The sequence below is a fragment of the Macrotis lagotis genome, chromosome 1 (assembly GCF_037893015.1).
Source record: "Macrotis lagotis isolate mMagLag1 chromosome 1, bilby.v1.9.chrom.fasta, whole genome shotgun sequence".
NCBI classification, from domain to species: Eukaryota; Metazoa; Chordata; class Mammalia; order Peramelemorphia; family Peramelidae; genus Macrotis; species Macrotis lagotis.
Window position 1 is genome coordinate 742051229 of NC_133658.1, and position 19834 is coordinate 742071062.

General features: G+C 30.8%; 2 protein-coding genes across 9 annotated transcripts in view; both read left to right on the forward strand.

Annotated features, from left to right (window-relative positions):
• Positions 1–19834, forward strand: part of PSPC1 (paraspeckle component 1) — a 100809-nt gene that overhangs the window by 32414 nt on the left and 48561 nt on the right. For all 8 annotated transcript variants that reach the window (XR_012474320.1, XR_012474321.1, XR_012474319.1 and 5 more), the window contains exon 7: positions 19103–19160. Coding sequence is in view for 2 of the 8 variants with exons in the window: in XM_074216267.1 (XP_074072368.1) it covers positions 19103–19160 (58 nt within the window). In the remaining 6 variants the exon portion in view is untranslated. The remainder of the gene's footprint in view (positions 1–19102; positions 19161–19834) is intronic.
• Positions 11315–13388, forward strand: EBLN1 (endogenous Bornavirus like nucleoprotein 1). Its single transcript, XM_074220232.1, is given in 4 exon segments — positions 11315–11374; positions 11857–12184; positions 12186–12217; positions 12219–13388. Coding segments are annotated over 4 exon segments (705 nt in total). The 3' UTR covers positions 12504–13388.

Genomic DNA, 19834 nt, shown 5'->3' on the forward strand with positions numbered 1-19834 from the left:
TTTGAGCTTGGGTCTTTCTGACTTTAGGATGGATGCTCTATCCATAGGTGCCACCTGGTGACTGTCTTATAGTTAATATCTTGCCAAATAAGCCTTTTTCCAAGTTCATATTATACAGTGATATTTTGATACTTTTACAAGTTCTTTTATTATGTTTTTTAAAAATATATATATATATATCTGTAAAAAAAGAAGCTTATAAAATAAGTAATTTATTAGCTTTTTCAAATTTTTCTTTTCGTTAATGGAGAAAACAAAACATAATTAAGAGGTGTTACTTTTCATTATTTTGAATTAAAGAGGAAATAATATTCAAGCTAAGAGAATTATATTTTGAAAAGTGGATGCTATCTTTTGAGTCAAACCTTCTAAAATAGGCTGCCAAAAACTTAAAATGTAGTTAGTGATTGATATTTATCATTTGTCTTTTTATTTGTTTTTCTTGAGTATTTTTAATATAAATTTTTGTTTTTCCAACTGCATTCAATGGTAGTATCAAAAGCAATCTGATATAGACTCTGCATTTGTAACCATGCTATTGAAATTGAATGTTTTGTGAGAGAAGAATAAAATCCAAAAGGAAGAAAGAAAATGTTAGAGATAACAAAATTGCATAATACATAAGACAACTTTTGAAAATTGAAGATAATAAGCTTGGTCTTGATTTAAACTCCACAGTTTCTTCTCTGGATACGGATGGTATTTTCCATCACAAAGCCCTTAAAATTGTCTTTGATTATTGTACTGCTGAAATGAACAAGTCCATCTTGGTTGATCATCACCCCATGTTATTAGTGTGAATGTTCTTCTGGTTCTGCTTATTTCACTCAACATCAATTCCTGCAAGTCCTTCCAGACTTTTCCAAAATCTTGTCTCTTATGATTTCCTCCAGAAGAATAATGTTCTATCACATACATATACCACAGTTTGTTCAGCCATTCCCCAATTGAAGTACATCCCCCCAATTTCCAATTCTTTGCCACCACAAAAAGAGCTGCTATGAATAATTTTATGTATGTGAAATTTTTACCCTTTTTCATGATCTCTTCAGGATACAGACCCAGTAGTGTTATTGCTGGGTCAAAGGGTATATGCATACTTTTAGTTCCCTTTGGGCATAATTCCATATTGCTCTCTAGAGTCCTTAAGGTATTTCAGAAATTGTAATATTTTTAAGTTTGTCTTCACTGACAATAAGTGATAGTATTAAGGATATTGTTGAGCAGTTCTTTGACATCAGAAAGGATGTCAGAGTACTTGAATGTTGTCTAAAATTGGAAAGCAGTGGCATAAATAATATAACTTACTTTGAACTAATGCTAATTTATTCAGCTTTAAGCTGGCTCAACATATTAAATTCATCTAGAGTTTTAAAAATAATTGCATATTTAAAATTTCTGGCTAATGTCAAAATGTTGCAATTAATAATTTATTCAGGAGGGGTTTATAATTTTTATGTTTTGCTAAAATATAGTTAAATTATGAATAGTTTTACATTTCTTTTCAATTGTATTAAGATTGTAATATTAAATCTAAAATGGCATGAACTATCACTTATACTTTATAAAAACGAGTAAATTTCCCCATTCAGGCATTTAAATAGGAATTCTTCTGAAGATCCAGGTTACTTTTTTGCATTTTGTCATAATTTTGCATCAGTGTATGTGTCTTGCATAGCATTCATAAAAAGTAGACTTTCAGATTGATTCACTTCTTCAGCATTATTTATTTTCCTTGGTAAGATAACTTCATTAATTAAGCTCAAAATTTATGGCTAAATTAGTATTTTCTATAGCATAGAAATAGGTAATTAAAATCTTAATTTTTCTATATTATTGAAAGTGAATTAACTTCATGTGTATTATTTAGGTGATTTTTCTCTGCCTGGTACCCTTATCTTTTGAATGGAGACTATTTGCCATAGCTAACAAGAATTTCTAGATCTTTTAAATTTCTTAACAAAGAAAAAGATGTGTAATTAAAATTGTCATATGTACTGAAAATACATCTTTTGGGAAAATTGTATTTGAAAAGAATTGGTAAGTGTTTTCAATGGTTTTGTTTCTTAAAGCTTTGAAAATAAGTCCTCTTGTGCTATCATTTCTTCACTGTTCAGTTTTAAAAGGAAAGGAACCAAATGGTAAGTTCTAAGATTGAGTTAAAAGTTCCAGGTTTAGGTTGTGTTTCCTTTCTTTTCTTTTAAAGTATGATAACCATCTTTCCCTTTTTAAAAATTTGCAACTTTAATCCTATTTTAAATTAGAACCTTGTGTTTTGATTTTGTGTTCTGTGGTGCAGTACTTTCTAGAGATTGTGTTGATTTTGGAATTAAACTTTCTCCGTTCTTAAAAACTTAAAAAAAATTTCTATAAGTAATTCAAACCTAATTTCTTACAGGTCTTTCTAAGTTGCCTAGTTTTTTCCTTTTGAGGAATGAGGGACAATAAAATCCTCACATTTTGCTGCAAAAAAAAATTGTTTTTCTTTTTAATGAGCTCCAGTGTTTGGTCTTAAATAAAGCCATCATTTCAGGTTTCTCGGTTGTTTTGAAAGGTTTTCACTGATATTTTGAAAATTTGAATGAAGTCTCAAAGATAAGTAAAAGCTTTGTTCTATTTCTATTTTTAAATTTTCTTATGATAGAGGGAATTGTCCAATCTTGAATGTAAACATCTTTATGAATTATGTGTATATATCTTTCATTCATGTTCTTTTACAATTTTTCCTACAGTGATGAGTGAATTGAATCAGATTTTAATTAAATTTTACTAGGTTCACATGATTTACTGATTTTTTTTGAAAAATTCATGCATTCTTATAAGTCTCTTAAAGACTGATTTTCTGCTATATTAATCTTGTGATGCTCTAATTATATTACATACTTGTTTATGCCAAGTGAGTTTGAAGCATTGAACCTCTTTGTTAACTGGGTATATATAAGTTGAGCAAGGAGAAAAACGGAAGAAAAGGCATTTTATTTTGATCCTGGAAAATGAGCGCTCTTGTAGTGCCTTGTCTAATTGGCAAAAGCCACATCAATAATAACGATGATAATAATAGACTTGTAAATTTGAATTTTCATATGAAATGCCAAAATTATATGGATAGAGTTTATGGTGCTTCAATTAAAGTGGGGTTTGGAGGGAGAAAGTATAGTTTGCTTTTGATATGATAAAGCTTATATGGAGATATTCCTATCATTTGTTTTTCAGCAATGAAGAGAATATTAACTCATCTTTGATTTTTAATTGCCTATGTTTTAAAAGTGAAATTTCTCATTTAGTTTCTAGCCTTATTTGTTGGTAAGAGATCCAGTCCTGTACAATAGTTAGCATAAATTAAATATTGCTTTATTTGAAATTATATATCATTTTATATTTATGTGAACAGTCACAATTTAAGTTGATAGATTTTATAACCTGTAGCCTGTGTCATCTTTGGGGACATTTTGAATATACATTCTGGTAGAATAATCTTTTATGTCCTATTATGTCATTGAAGGTTTTCAAGTACTTATTGACTATATACAGAATTAAGGACCAGTTGGATCTTTTTCTTCTGCATTGTCAATGATTTGTCAGACAACTATTAACATTTTATATGTTAATTCTTTAACAGTTTAATTTAATGGATTCAGGCACAATTTTCCCATCAATCTCATCTTCAGAAATTTCATTGTTCCCCTACCACTCATGTCTTTCAAAAATCCATCCCTTTGTAGTTAATTCTTTTGGATTAGTGGAATCTCTGAAATGATGATGATCATGGAACAACAGAGACTGTAATCCATCTCAGGGCCTGTCTTTTCCCAAGATTTGCGTTGTCATAACATAGGCTCTCCATGTAGGCTTTGAGATAATTCTCTTTGTCATAGTGAATCAGTCATTGGAAGAGAATTTTAAGTAAAGTCATGCTAGATATGCTTTACAAAGTTTATAGATACATTTTCTCAGAAATTTTTAAAGAGCTACTAGTTGCTACTATAAAAGTTTAGTTCAAGGTTAAGTACTTTTTTTGGCTTCATGACTGAAGCTTAATATTTTCTTAATATTTTCATTATTTATTGCTTCTGACATATACTTAAAAAAACAATTTCTCTATTATTTTTTTTTTTTGCAAGGCAATAGAGACATGCCCCAAATGACATGCCCCAAGGTCACACAGCTAGGTAATTATTAAGTGTCGGAGACCAGCTTTGAATTCAGGTCTTCCTGACTTCAAGGCCAGTGCTCCAACCTAACTGCTCTTCCTCTAAATTTTAAAACAAGAAATATCTCAAAAAGGAAAGCTGATCAGACACAATTAGCAGTTTGACTCAAAATATAACTTTGTAAAAATTATTTTTGGAATATCTTTGATTTCCATAAAATTTGAAACATTGAGCATTAAAGGACAAACGATAAAGCAGTGTTCTTTTAGAAATGTTTTGTCAAAACTTTTTAGAAGTTCATAACTTAATCACAGGTGTCCAACTGAATTTGTAATTTGTGGTTAATAAACTTTAGCTGGAAATTTAAAATTTCAAACTAGTTTTTTAGAAATGATAAGCCAAGCACTGTGCTTTAATTGTTATTGTAATTAATACCAACATTCCTGTCATAATAATCATTGGGATCTTAAGATAGAAAATTGGGCTGTGGATGGAAAAATAGTGATGGTGAATTGTTACCTTGATTAATTTTGGTCCTATGATCTTCATATTCCTTAAAAAGTTTTTTTTTTCTTGCTGCTCTGTGTGTGTGTGTGTGTGTGTGTGTGTGTGTGTGTTTTGTTATAGTACAATTTGATCTCAAGAAATGCCTTTCACTTGTTAATATTGTTTTAGAAAAACAAATCAGTAAATTTAAATTCAAAGTACTGGAATAGAAATATATCTTTTATTCCCAAGTTTTCTACTGGTAGAATCTGTTGCTAATTTTTGAAATTCTTAATGATGTTATCTGTCTAATTATATACTTTAACATGAACAGGATTTTTATTTAGTCTTAACAGGAGCTGTGAGAAAAGGACTTCTTTGGCACAGTAATTAACCTCCTATCAGGCAAGAGATGAATCATCAAATGTGTTCCTATGGTCAACAGTGCTCCTAAACCCTTTTAGTTTGGCTTGGGAAATGTGATTGAAGGATTCATAGGTCTTTACATTTGTGGTTTTATTTGCTTTAAGTGTGTTATTTCAGAATACCAAAATTGTGTTTTTCTTCTTATTCTTCTGGTTACTTGGTTAATGATCAACTGGTCGTAATTTCTTAGGAAGTTCTACAACTTAGCGATTTAGAAAGTGAAATGAATGGACTCTGGTAATTGTAGGCCCATCATAGTAATATTCAAATTTTGGGAATATTAAAAAATTTAGTAAATGAGGATATATGCATTAAAGAATAGGAGACTTTAGTTTGATTTAGTACTTATTGATTAGTTTGGAAACAGAAAGAAACCTAATAGCAATAATGCAAAACAGTCATCCTTGGTATTAAGTAGTAGAAAGACCTGATTGAAAGATCTGGACTTCTGAATAATAATTAATAATTGTTTGGCTTAAGTTAATCTATTTTTTTCATCATTTTGTAAAATGAGATGTAGGAATAAGTCATTTCAGTTTCATTTCAGCTTTAAATAATGAACACCACTTTATCTCACTTTGAGAAAATTTAAAGAGATATATTTCCCATAACACAGCAGGGTACATATAGGTATACATAAGGAACAGAATGCCTGCCATTGGAAGAGCATCTTGAATTAGGTGAAGGTAGAAGAATTAATAAATAATTTAGCCATGTGCTGACTTCTTTAATTTAAATGGATTCCTTAAAGTTTCCTTATTTCTTTGGTTGGCACCCAGGTTAGATGTCTTATATGATGATGATGCTGATGACAATGACTGTGACAACAATAAAATTACATTTGATTGGAACTTGTTCTCTGCTGTAACCTATAAGACCCTAGGGAAGATAATGAGACTAAATGTGAAATCTAGCCACTTTTCAAACTTATTATAGGTATGTTTCCTGTAATCCCAACTATCTGGGGTACTCAGACTAAAAGATAACTTGAGGTGCACAATAGGCTGTGCTGATTGTGAATCTGAACTAAATTCAGCATCATTTTAGTGAGAGTCTGTGACTGGACTGGCCACCTGATTTTCTTAGGAGTAATTTATAGACTTTTCCCATACATGAGATTTGGAAACCTCATGTTTTAAAAAGTCAAATCCTTTAAAAAGTCAAGTCCAAAATAAATATTTTTTCAAAGCAAAAAAAAAAATTAATGGATATTTGACCCTTGTGGTAAAAACATTTTTTGTTGTTTTTCTTTGATGTTTTTGATTTTTGCAAGGCAATGGGGTTAAGTGACTTAAACAAGGTTGCACAGCTGGATAATAAGTGTCTGAAGCTGGATTTGAATTCAGGTCCTCCTGACTCCAGGGCCAGTACTCTAGCTACTGTGCCAACTACTGCCCCATTAAAAGTCTTAAAGGGTTGATTACTTGATGTTAAATCTTATGGTTATATTATCTTTTATACTTTCAAAGAAATTTATTTCCCTAGGATGAAGAAGTCTCGGGAATAATCATTTCACTCTCCTACCTTTCTCATTCTACCTTACTTGTTCAGAATTCTCTCCTGCTTCACTCCTAGCTAGGTATAAACATTACATAATACTTATAGAACAGAATCATCTTAATATAAGGCTTTTGCCTGGCAATTTAAATGAAATATACCTTTGTAATTGGGAGTTAATTTTTTTTTTTTGGTTCGCACTAAAGATTTCCTCTCACAATCTTTATGAAGAATCATAAAGGCAGCATGGTATAGAATACATACTGCTTTACTTGCACTTAGGAGATATTTGTATCTTCTGAAATTTAATTCCTTTGTGATCATGGTTAAGTAAAATAATCACATAGTATCTCATTTCTCAATTGTGTCATCTATAAAATGACATTATAATGCCAGTCAAGTACCTATCTCACTGATTGGTTCTTAGAATAGATCATTTAAAAAGCTAAACATTTTCTATGTGCCAGATACTGTCAGGTATTTTGGATGCAATTACAAAAATGAAATAATCTCTATTCTTATAGTATTGTAAGAGTATGGAAAAAAAGTCTTGTAAAACTTGATGTGTTATATAACAGATTCTTTAAAAATCTGTGAATATGATATATCTTGAGCTTTTTTAATGCCAGTTCTGAATGGATCAAGATATTTGGAGCTATAATTTAAGACTAACCACCTGGACTTAAGGATGGATAATCAATTCATGACAGTTTTACTTGAAAGCAAGGTTTGCATAAAAGTATCAAAATACTACTTAAAATGTCTACTATAATAAAAGATATCCAGAGTTTAAACAATCTAAGTGATGAAACTAATAAAATAGAACAACTAGTATGCATTTTGTATTTTTCTTAAATTGAAGTACTAATTTAAAATTCTGGAAAACTAGGAAGAAATTGGTGGGAACTAGACTGGCTGGAAAGGTTTCATGAAGAAGGTAGTAACTTAAATATTGAATGAAGAATATTTCATAGAAGTGCAATGAGGAAGGAGGATAGAGGAAAAAAAGTAATTTTTTCAGTATCACAGTTTGAACAACATCTGATGAGTCCAAACTTCTTGGAATACAGATTTTTGTCTTGCAAAGTAGTGCAAATACTTGTTTTGTATGGGGGTTGAATTATTGAAGAATTTGAAATTTAGGCAGGAATTTGGACCTGGTATAGCTTACTTACAATGATGAGTTTTAATATAAGGTGAGGCTATGATGGAAATTCTTTTGTAATTGTTTTAGGCCCTCTGAGCCTTTCTTTCTAACTGCTTTGAGGGTGGGATAAGCAACATGGTTTTAGTTAGACTTGTATACTAAAAATCATAGGAGAATTAGAATTCTAGTCCTCCTTGGGCATTTCATTATGTTGTTAAGATAATAGTAAATACCTCCTATTTGGACTCTCTTAATGGAATTTTAGACCTCAAAAATAGTCGAAATTCTTTGAGATTCTGGTATAATTTTTATTTTATAATTCTCTATTCAGGGATTTTTTTCCCTTGATTTTAAATTATCACAAGAACTTGGTTAGATTTAAGTTATTGAACATTTTATTGATTTTTTTTTCCAATTCTTTCTAATGTTGAATGAATCTAATTTTATATGCTATGTGAATGTATTTATAAATAAAAGGTTAAATATCATTAAGTGTTTTGGAAGGAGATTAATTGTAGGTATTTCTAAGCAAATTTTCTTAGAGTTTAGTGTCAGTAATATAACCAGGAAAGTCTTAGAACTTCCCAAAGAAAGACCTTGATTTAGAACTTGGGAAGTTTCTTCACTAATAATAGGATGAGTGTTGCCTGAGTTAAGGGACATGTTCTTGTTTGCTAAAGAAGGGTAATTTGGGAATAATTGTTTTCACTCTGGCTGTTTTTCCCAAAATGTTAAATTTTCCCACATTTTTAAAAAAGTTTTTATTTCATAACTTTTTAAAACATCTAAAATGAAAGTTCTTATTCCTGTATGATAATGCAGCCTAAAAGCTTGTTTCCTGTGCTAAATATTCTTGGCCTCCCCACATTTGTAGAATCATACTGTTTTGTGTGTATTACCTGCTTTAGGGCAAGGTTTATGTTACCTATTGCTTAAAAATTAAAGCAATCAAACTTTTTATAATTTTTTGTATTTCTTTATATTTTTTAATTTGTTTTCCTCAATTTGAATGACTTTTGACCTCGTATTAAAGTTCATTGAAATTAAAGAAAAATACTCACAAAACTTGTTTTTATCTACTTTAACTTTTCACAAAAAATAACTGTCTTGCCTTTTTCTAGAAAGTCAATATTATGATAATATAAATTTCCTGCAGACTCTATTTTGGCATACTAACTTTAGTACCTTATAATGAAGAATAAAGACTTCTGACACTTGAATGTGTGAAGACCTGGAAATTTGAAAGCATTTTATATTTTGTTAATGGGTGCGCATAAAGATTTTTTTTGGTTGTTTTTTTAATTGTATCTTTTTTCCTTTGACGATACACATTTTAGTTTTCTCAAAATCATCCTTGTTCTATGCTTAACTTTTCTAATTTAGATCAAATCAAGTTCTATAGATAAGCTAATTAAAAATATTATTGCAGTTAGTAAACAAGCATTTTGTAAAATGTCAAGTTCTGTTCTAAACACTGTTAATACAAAGAAGGGCAACAAATCCAGTTCTCAAGGGATATAGGGGGTGACAACATGTAAATAAGATACCTCCCAAAATTGGCAAGAATTCCCAAAGGAGAAAGCATCAGCAACTTGGGGGGTTGGGGAACCAGGAAAGAAATCTAACCTGAATCCTGATGAAAATGATTAGTGGTACAAAATATTGTAGGTAGAAACAGTCAGGCTAGTTGGATTATAGAGTGTGTGTAAGAGTGAAATATGAGAGACTGAAGAAGCTGGTATGGGGGTGTAGGTTATATTAAACTCTTGAAATGTGAAGGGATTGATACTTGATCCTAGATGTCATAGGGAACCCAGTGTGTCTTAATGAAAAAGTGCATGGTGAGATCTACCCTTAAGGAAGATTTCCTTGGCAACCCTTATTAAAAAGAATTTTTACAAACTGGATTTGGTAGGGAGAGGCTTGTGTTAGGGAGATCTCTTAAAAAGAAAATTATTGTAATTCAGGTGAGAGGAGATAATTTAAGGGCCTGAATTGTACTTGACTGTATAATGATTGCATTAAAGTTTGCATATCTTGTTAACTTGGAGGAAAAGGTGTTAGTTCTTGAAAAATAAGAAAATTTTTCCAGAAAGGATGATTTGGGGGAAAGTAATGAATTAGGTTTCAAAAAGACCAAATTGGTATTCTTACAGGCAGGGCCAACCTGTTGAAAAAGAAGTTGGTAGTGCATGCATGATTAAAACTCAGGAGAGGGCTATCTATCTTATCTTTGAATCATCTGCAAACTAGACAGTGTAGACTGACAAAAAAAGTTGGTCCAAAACATAGCCCTTGGGAAAATTCAAAATTAATGGACATGAAATATAGATGAAGAACCAGAAAAAAATCTAATAATTCACATCATTTATGTGAAGTATATTTTCTTCTGCTTGATCATAGATAGTTATTGCTCAAAACAGTTTGGTAATTCCTCATTCAGATTGTCTTCAGAACTTTTATATAATCAACACAAGAAAATCAGCCATTACTTTAATATTATATCATGATTGGTATTTAATCCTTACTGATGATTGTTTGCTTCTGAGTAGATTTTGGCTCTTTAAAAACTTGATTTCACCTTTGAGTGATTTTCTTATTGCCACTGAAGATTGCTCAGAACATTTTGTAGATTCAGGCTATTTTAAAGATGTGGTAAGATATTTTTAGTTTTTGAATAACAATCTGAAAGTCACACAAAGGGAACATCTGCTTCTGCCCTTTATGAAATGAGATTTTTTAAAGGCAAATTCAAAAAATTACTTGATCATCTTTGTAAAATAAAAATATTTTACATGGAAATAGAGTATAATAAGATTTAATTTCTTTAATGTACACTTGATCTATCATGAATGTTGCCTTTTAATTTAAAGTTGCTTAAGTTTTTGTGGAAATATTGTTGCTTTTAAAATATTTAAAATAGGGTTTTTTCCCCTTCTAAGTTTGTTTCAAATTTAGCACTTTTTCTTCCATTTTCAACATTATTCACAGCACTTATAATTTGAATATATATAATGTCACTCCTAATGAATCAATAATGAGGTATAAGAGACATGGAGCAGTGTTGGGTGATTGTAGATAGTGCATATTCCTTATTGATGGTATATATACATATATATATATATATATAGTATTATCATATGTTGTAAATTGTGAATAATGTCGAATTTAATGTCAAGTCAAATTCAGAGGGAAGTTTGTTTTTTATTTACACTTAAGAGCTTTATCAAAGTCCCTTGATTATGAATACATATTCATCAGTATTGCAAATTCTTGTTCAAGCATTTATTTACAGTCAGATATAGTTAACTAATGTTATTTTGTAATAACTTCTGTGCTTGTGAAATATATCAATATATTTAGTAATTAAGATTTAATTTAGTTTATGAAGTTATCTATGCTCTTTTTCCTTTTCGGGGAAAAAACTTTTATTGCAGCAAAAGTATTTATTAATTTTTCATTGGCATAGTAGTTTATATCTTATATTTTTATGCTTTTTGGGATACCAAAAATGTGTAATTTGGTAAATTACACATTGTGTCACATATTATGCCAGTTTGGGGATTTAAGAATATTTGGATGACTAACCCCAAACAACACACCAACGATGCCAGAAAAGAGGCCCAGGAATATAAATGAAGCAGATACTGATGAAGAGATGGCGTCAGTGGGTGGAAGCTCTTTGAAAGGGAGGAAGCTTCCTCCTCTCCCCAAGTTAGGATTACCAGGAAATTTAAGAGCATATCCAGAGGACTCCTTGCAGTTAAACTCAGACATAGGAGCTGAACAGGACATTGAGAAAGCCACTAACTCCATACTAGATCCCTCAAATAGGTCCAACTTCCATCCCTTTATTGCAATCCCCCCCCCCCCCCCCCCCGTCATCTGATTACTAGTCTTTTTATAGATTTTTTTCCAAGACAGTGGGGTTAATGGCTTACCCAAGGCTACACGGCTAGGTAATTATTAAGTGTCTGAGGTCGGATTTGAACTCAGGTACTCCTGATTCCAAGGCCTGTGCTCTATCCACTAAGCCACCTAGCTGCGCGCCCCCCCCCCCCCCCCCCCCCCATTCCTAGTCTTAACTCTAACTTGTTGGATGTGGGAGTACCAAAAGCTCATTCACTGACAATTCCAGTAGGTGAGTAGAGTAAAACAAAGAAACTATTTGAATCAGCCTATACCAATATTAGACCACGGTTTACTGCCCTTGAGTTATCTGTAATGCATCATTACCAAGACTTAGTTATTGCAGTAGTTACCAGTGACAAGGTCAGTGCTAATGTTGTTCAGATCCAAAAAATATCCAAGATAATGATGGTTTCTTTTAACAAGCCATCCCTTACTGATTGGCTTCAAAGCAGGCCCAACAGGTTGACTGGATTAACTCTAAAGTATAGGTTGGGTCTTTTGTATTTGCCCTTTTCTGCAGGAACCTTATTTTACTTGGAAAAGAAATTGATGGAGCCTAGTACTCTTGGTAGCTAACAAGGTGAAAATGGTCACCTATTAACACTATTCTTTCATAGTTAGACCAATGCACAGATGGTACAATAACAATTTCTATGGTTGTTAAAGAGGTATGGTTATTTGAACAAACTTCAGAAAATGTCAAATGGAGTTTCTGGAGTGGTTTGAGTCTGGAGGAACATTATGTCATCCCAACCTTTCCAAATCTGTCTATATCAGCTAACTTTTGGAGTTGGCACAAGAATGCCACTATGGCATGTTACAAAGCTGTAGAGATCACACTTAGTGTATTCATAAACATCCCCCTCCTCCAGCTGCAAGATTAAGAAGGGTAGGTTGGGGGGGGCAATGGACCAATTCTTAGGGGTCTTAGTAACTATTGTATTACAGGATATAAAGAATGAACCATCCTTTAGTAAAAAAAAAAAATCTTGCATTCAAGTCTTTTCTTTGACTCATGATTGTGTGACATTGGGCAAGTCATTTTACCTGCTACTGCTCCAAATATATCTCTAAAAGTATTAAATTTAATAGTAATGATAATCTGCTTTCACAAAAGGAATTTTCTTATGCCAGTGAAATCTTAGAGTTAGATGCTTCCCTGCCCCCATATCCATATATGCACACACATATATATATATATTTGTAACTTAATTTATATAGATCGAAAAGTTCTAACTTTATAAACTAAATGGGAAATTGAGTTGCTGTCAAGTGATATTTCTTATTTAAACAAGTAATTTTTAAACAATTTTAACTATCTTACTTTGTAGCTAAGAAATGAAGAAAGTAGAGATTAATTTAATAAGTGGGAAGATGGTGAGTAAATTGGGGAGGGGGTACTGATAATAAAATTTTTAGGACTAGCTAATGAGTAGATACTGATTTATAATAAAAGGGGATAGAATGTGTTCTAAGCCCCCCCATGCCTTTTGTTATTTTATAATGTATGGAAGAGATTCATAAAATTGTTTTTTCACTACTGTCTGATCCTTTCTCTTCCCCTCCCTTATTATCACTTAATGGAAAACTGCTTTGTGAAAAAATAAGGTTTTGTCCCATTTAATTTCATATGAATTTTTTTTAAATTTAGTACTTTTCGAAAAGTTATTCAAACCAATGGAATTGTAATGCTAAAAATCACTTATTTGCTTTATTTGTATATTTTTTACTTTTGCTATTAATAGCTAAAAATAATTTCCAAGAATAAATTTCATACTTAAATAAAAGTAAAACAAACATCTTTAATTCAATTCTAGGTACATTGAATTGTTTATATGTTTATATATATTATATGTTTTTATATATTATGTGTTTTATATATAATAGCATAATTACTTTCATTTCCTTTGAAAGTGTTCCAAAGTAAGTTTCCATCATATGAGTCTTTATTTATGAACCTGCAACATAATTTACTAGACCAAAATAATGTTTATTTATTTTACTGAAGTCTCCAAACTTAATCTCTACTAGACATCTGTTAATTCATTAAAATTAAAGAAACTGAATTTGATAAAAATGAAGTCACCATTTCTGTAAAAGCAACATACTTATATTTTTATGCCTGAAATAAGCCACTACTATTAATTTGCTAGAGTTATTTTAAAAATTGGTTAAATTTATAAATTTAAGAATTGGTTTATCAAATTGCTATGCTTTTAAGTCTTTTATAGTATAGTTGATTTTTAATTCATAATCTTAATTAAAATTATTTATTTTCCTATTACAAGCTTATTTTGGTGACTTGGTACCTCAGTAAACTTTGTTTTCAGAATGCAATTGATACATATTTTCCAAATTTGAAGATAGATGTGATTTGTTTTGGTAGTATTATTATAATTTAGCTATGTCAGGAAGTAGATAATTTTGTTTACTCAGTTCATTTGATAGAATCAAAAAGTGGGAAGAGAATCCAGCATAAAATAGCCTTAGTTTTGTTTTTAGAAATGCCTTTGTATAATATTTTTGCATATTTTAACAAACCAAATAAAGAAGAAATTTTTTTGTTAGAACTAAACATTTATGAGTTTTTTCCTTAAGTCTCAATAACATACACACTTGATATTTCTAATTATGTGCACAATATTATGTTTAGCATAAAGTGTTTAGCCTTCTCATTTTGGTTTGCTGCTAGTATGAAAATCTTCCTTGACTATTTATTCATTCACTAGCTCCTATGAAAAGAAGCAGAATAGCTGACTTTGAGTTCTTTAGTCCTCTTCTATGTTTAGTCCTCTTCTATGTTTTTTCTATTGGGTGGTTTTATCTCTCCTTTAGGGTGTGACAAGGAAGCAAGTGGCAAAAATTGTAGATGGGTAAGTAATTATTTTTGTAGGAGGTGGGGCAAGATGCAGTTCTGCTTGGCAGAATATAATTGTCCATCTCTTGCATTTTTAACAGGTATGGATTTAAAAACTCTCCTTAAATATGACAATTATCAAAACTCTGTCTAGAGTATATTTTGTAGGGTTTATGTATATTGAACAGGGTCATTTTCCACTGGCTCTTTAGAATAGCAATCCATCAGTATGTAAAGATCTTCATCTGTAATCTCTTAAGTTTTGAGTTGTGTGAAATATAATGCCAAAATTGTGGGATATTCTGTTGGGTATTTTTTTTTTTTGGAAAGTTGACTTTATCATTCTGCTAAGAATAAGCTGAATCTGATTTTGACTTGGCTAGAAATAGGCATGTTATTTGATTTTTTTTTTCCCCATGCAATGATTTTATTTAGATATACTATCATCATTTCTCAATTTTTCTATTCTCTCTGATAACTTCTAATGAGAAAGGTGAGTTGTATTGATGGTCAAGCTGTATTTAAACACAGGATAATGATAATTCTTTTCCTTCTCCTAGGTGTAGCATATATTATAGGGTAGTACCTTTATTCTTCTGATGGACATTTTTATTAGTTTTTTAAGTGGTTTAGGGAGAGCATTCTTATACCTCTGCAGGATCTTTTTTAGAATTGAGAATTTTAGTTTCTATTCCTTGACCTCAAATTCTTAATATAGTTTTCCTACTCTTAAATTCTAATTTCTAAAAGAAATGAAGACAAAGAGGTTAAGAAAAGACTCTACTATAAAAATTATGGGCAAATGTATTACTTTTGAAATAATGAAAATTTTCTAATAGGTATTTTTAAGTCACTAAGCATAAAAATTGCACAATTTTTAGTTTTCCTGGAATCGAGCTCTGATACTTTTCTTTTGTCATCAGCTATCTCTTATTACATACAGAATTCCTACAATTTGCCCATCATCTTGTTTATGTTTTGACTTTATTTTGTCACTGATATTTTCAAATAGTTTGATTTGTTGTTATAATAGGTAGCAACCACTTTGAAGCTCTCTAGCCTTGTCAGAATAATGTCATAGACGGGCTTCCTATAAAAGTAAACCAAAGGCTAATATTGTTCAGTCCTAATAAGTACCATTGAGAGAGTTCTGTTTATAAAAGACTTGAGGATGATCAAAAATCTTTAATAAGTACTTCTGATTTATTTGTTGTTTTCTTTTGAAAATTAGCATTCCATTTGAAAAGTTGGGTGTTTTGTTTTTTTATTTTTACTGTTTTCAGTTGCTTCCCATGAGACTTTTGTTATTTAAAATGTGATTTTAAAATTGCTATTAAAATGATGTTCATGTAACCTGTAACCATATAGGGAATAGTTTCTGTGTTCATTAATTTCACTTAAGTTGAAAAAAAGGATCTTTAGCAGTTCTGAATCTGATATATTTCTACCATTCACACCTGAAATATTATAAATTCCAATTGTAGCAATGTTGACTGGCCTTTTAAATAATTTTTGAAACTTCTCCCCCCCCCCACATTATCTTCAACTGTTATGTTGCCTCATAAATAACCTGTCATCTTAAATTTTCTTCTCAGCTCTTTATTTCAACATGGATTTTTTTGTGCCCCTTGGAAGTATTTTTCTTTTAATTACAGCCTTTTTAATTGTAAAAAGGCTGTCCTTTTGGCCTAATTCTCATTGTTGAGATTTGGAAAGATAATGGAAACATTTAATAGTTTGTCCATTGTTCACTGTAAAAAAGTGTTGCAGACTACCTCTTAATTTAAAGAACTTTGAAAAGCGTAAGTACTAAAGGAAAAAATGGTGAGAAAGACTTGAGAATTTTTGTGTTGTGTATATGTCATGCAGGTCCGCTATTAAAAATAGAATTGTTTCTTAGCTTTTATTTAATGCACATTAGGAAGAGCTTTGACTTTTAAATTCTTACTTAAAAAGAAAAACATTTTCAACTCCTTGCTCCATGTAATTCTTATAGCTAGTTTAGGTATTTATCCCAGATGAAAAGCACTTCAACTCAATACTTGTACTCTGTCCCCTTTCCAGGTTACCAAAAAGTTTCCTGCAGCAGTCCACTTAGAGAAGTGGCCATTAGCCTTGAAGAGGACTAATTAAATGATGTTAGCAGGAGGAGGATTGGCTTTTCTTGGTTTTGTGAATTTTAAAGAAGTATAAAATGATTTAGAATTATAACTTTTTTTATGATTTTGCCTAGGGTGGTTTCCTTTAAAACAGCTGTTTTATACTTTTACTTCCCAGCAAATTTTTGCCAGTGATTAGGCTTATTTACTTTGAAGACTTAGTTTTAGATATCCTTAGATGTGATTAAGTGTAATGATTCTGTTTAGCTATTTATATCTGCATTGAAAACAAATTATTGACTTCCATAAGGGGATACAGTTGCTAAGGGCCTTCATGATATATCTTCATTTAAATTGATTCACTTAGAACTGGTGCCTTTACCATGGAAAACTTGAATATAATACAATCTATATAGATACAAAGTAAAGATGATAATTGTAGGTTTAAAAAGTCTAAAGAGGAAAATGAATTTTTTTAAGACCTGAAACATGTATAAAGATAACATGAAATTTTTTTACAAAATTCAATACCTGTCATTTGAAGTCCTTATGATAATGGGTTTTAAGCTTGTTTAAAGATAACATTAAGTTCTAGGAAACAAATATGTGAAATTTGTTTTCCTAAAAATAAAGTTTAAAAAATAGAGTTATAATATTGACTCAAAGAAAAATATATCCCTGCTCTTAACAGTCTTAACTGTTTTTTTCTGTTGCAGAAGTTCATTTTAGGTAATAAAGCCCACATGCTTTATTTTTTGGAATTCAAAGGAGTTTATTTCTGTTTTCAGTGAGAGGGGTACCTGATTCAGTCGTGATAGAAGCAGCACATTTTGATTGTAAAGTGAATGTTATTTATTTTTTAATAATTTTTAACTCAGTGCCAAAATCTCATTATTTTTAGTCACTCATTATACCATACAATATTCAGTAATTAATGATGACTGACTTTAAATGAATGTTAAATTTTCTTCAGTATACCTAAGGAAATCATTAGAAAGGAAATACTTAAAGATCATTATTGTTAAAAATATTTCTTAAAAGAGGCTCATTTTATTAGACACTTGAAAAATTGATGGTTATCAAAATATATTGTTCCTCAATGATGATAGTAGTGTATTACCATGCTTTCCTACCAATAGACTCTGACCCTGGTTGGCGTTCTTCTAGGCTCTATTGAATATTTAATATACATTATCTGTGTTCTCTTATGGGAAGAAGAATCTGGAAATTAGAACATTTTAAATGAAGTAGCTTATATAGTACATCACTGGAAATGTATAAATATCCATGCATGAATGTTTTAAGCCATTTATCATATGAAATGGAATTTTAGAGGGTAATTTCATAAAGGCTGGTTTTCAAGTATTTTGGCCCCGTGTAGCTAGAGGTGCAAATATATATGTGTGTGTGTGTGTGTGTGTGTGTGTGTGTGTGTGTGTGTGTGTGTGTGTACAAACACACACACACACACACACACACACACACACACACACATATATATCCCCATCTTGTGGCCTGAAAAATATGGAACGGCTTTGTAGAGAATTTTTATGTAAACATAAATGACGCAAATTTAGCATCACTGGTTTGAAATGCAAATGTTTTCTTTTTGCAGCTGACTAAAATCTAGCCATTATATGCATGGTGTTGTTAAGACAGTTCACTGCATATTTGGAAAGGAAAAGTTGTCCTAGAAGAATTATTTCTGTGATGTGTCTAGTTTGATCCAGAAGCACAACAGCAAAGTTTGCTGGCATTTATATTTCCTTATTTCTAGTGTCTGGTACCTGTTTCATACATATCAAAATTAATCACATGTTTCTATCCACTTATTCAGTAGCTGAGCATTTTTTACCCACAGATTCTCATGTTATCATGGTTGCCCACATTATTTTAGTGCTACAGATAAAATCAGTAAATGGGAGGGGGGCAGGGCAGGAGACATCTCAATCTATTTCTAATATATTAATTATTTGGCTGCTTACTAGAGAGAGAAATACCATTATCAATCTCCTGAGTTAGAAAAAGATAGTTGAAATAAATAAATCCTATTTCATTTAACATTTTAAGGGATTTTGTGTCCAAGTTAATGCTTAAAAGATGTTTCTTTTGTGTCAGTTTTTTTTTAATTTAAGCATGGAAACAAGGATTTCCAATTTTCTGTTAGGTGGGATGGAAATTACTACTACTAAATAATAGTTGGCTTTGTTTTGTATGAGACAGAGAAATACGTTTTGGAGTAATTAGCAAAAGTAATCATTTGTAGCAAACAAAAATCATTGAGATGTTGACATTTTCATGAAATTATAGATTGTGAACAATATATTGGCATTTGTAATGATGTATACTAAAATCTCGGATTTTTTTTTAGGTTCACTTAGTGATTCTAATAGTGATTGACTGCAAATATTTCTGTACTTTTATAATGCAAAATGCTGTCCCAATTTAATCTTTTGTTTTATTTTAGATGGGAAATATTAAATCATAAGATCGATAGGTTGACTGTGACAACTATGTTTACTTACAGAGAGAACAGGAAATGAGAATGGGTGATTTGGGTCCCCGTGGAGCAATAAACATGGGAGGTAGGGATTTGAAGCAAAAGGCTTCTGTAACTTATTAAAATTCTTTGGGACTGTATGTGTTTTTTATGGTGTTTATTTTAATGACAGACCAATAAATTCTTGAACTTGGATTAGTACTTTTGTATTGATAGTGAAATCAGGTATGTTTCTTAAACAGTCACTTGCAATTAAATGTTTTAAGGTAACATGCCCAGGAGAAACTGCATTTTCTTTAAATTTAAAAGCAATGATTAAGCCAATTTTTTTTATTAGGTCGTAATTCAAACAAGTTTTCATTTTCATAAAGTTTAGTTCTTCTAAGCTTCTGAAAGCAATTAAATTGGCCATATGGGTTTTGCTTTAAAAAAAAATAATTACAAATAGCAAATCTACATAGGTTTTGGTAACCTTAACCAAGGTTTCCAAGGTTTATGAGATGGGGTTCAGATAGTCCTGTGATTCAGCTCCCCTTTCATTTGATCTTTTCTATTGAGACTAGTAGAACTTAACATAACCCTTCTGAGAATTTGGAAATTCATTCCATTTCAAATTAATTAAATGGAAAGTAATTGAAGAATTAATTTGTGGCTTCTTGTAGAATTTAAGTATCCTTGAATCAAAACATTACCATTGCTTATTTAAAATCTGTCATCCAGGGTTAGCTGAAACTCTTTATTATTCAACACTTCTCTTAG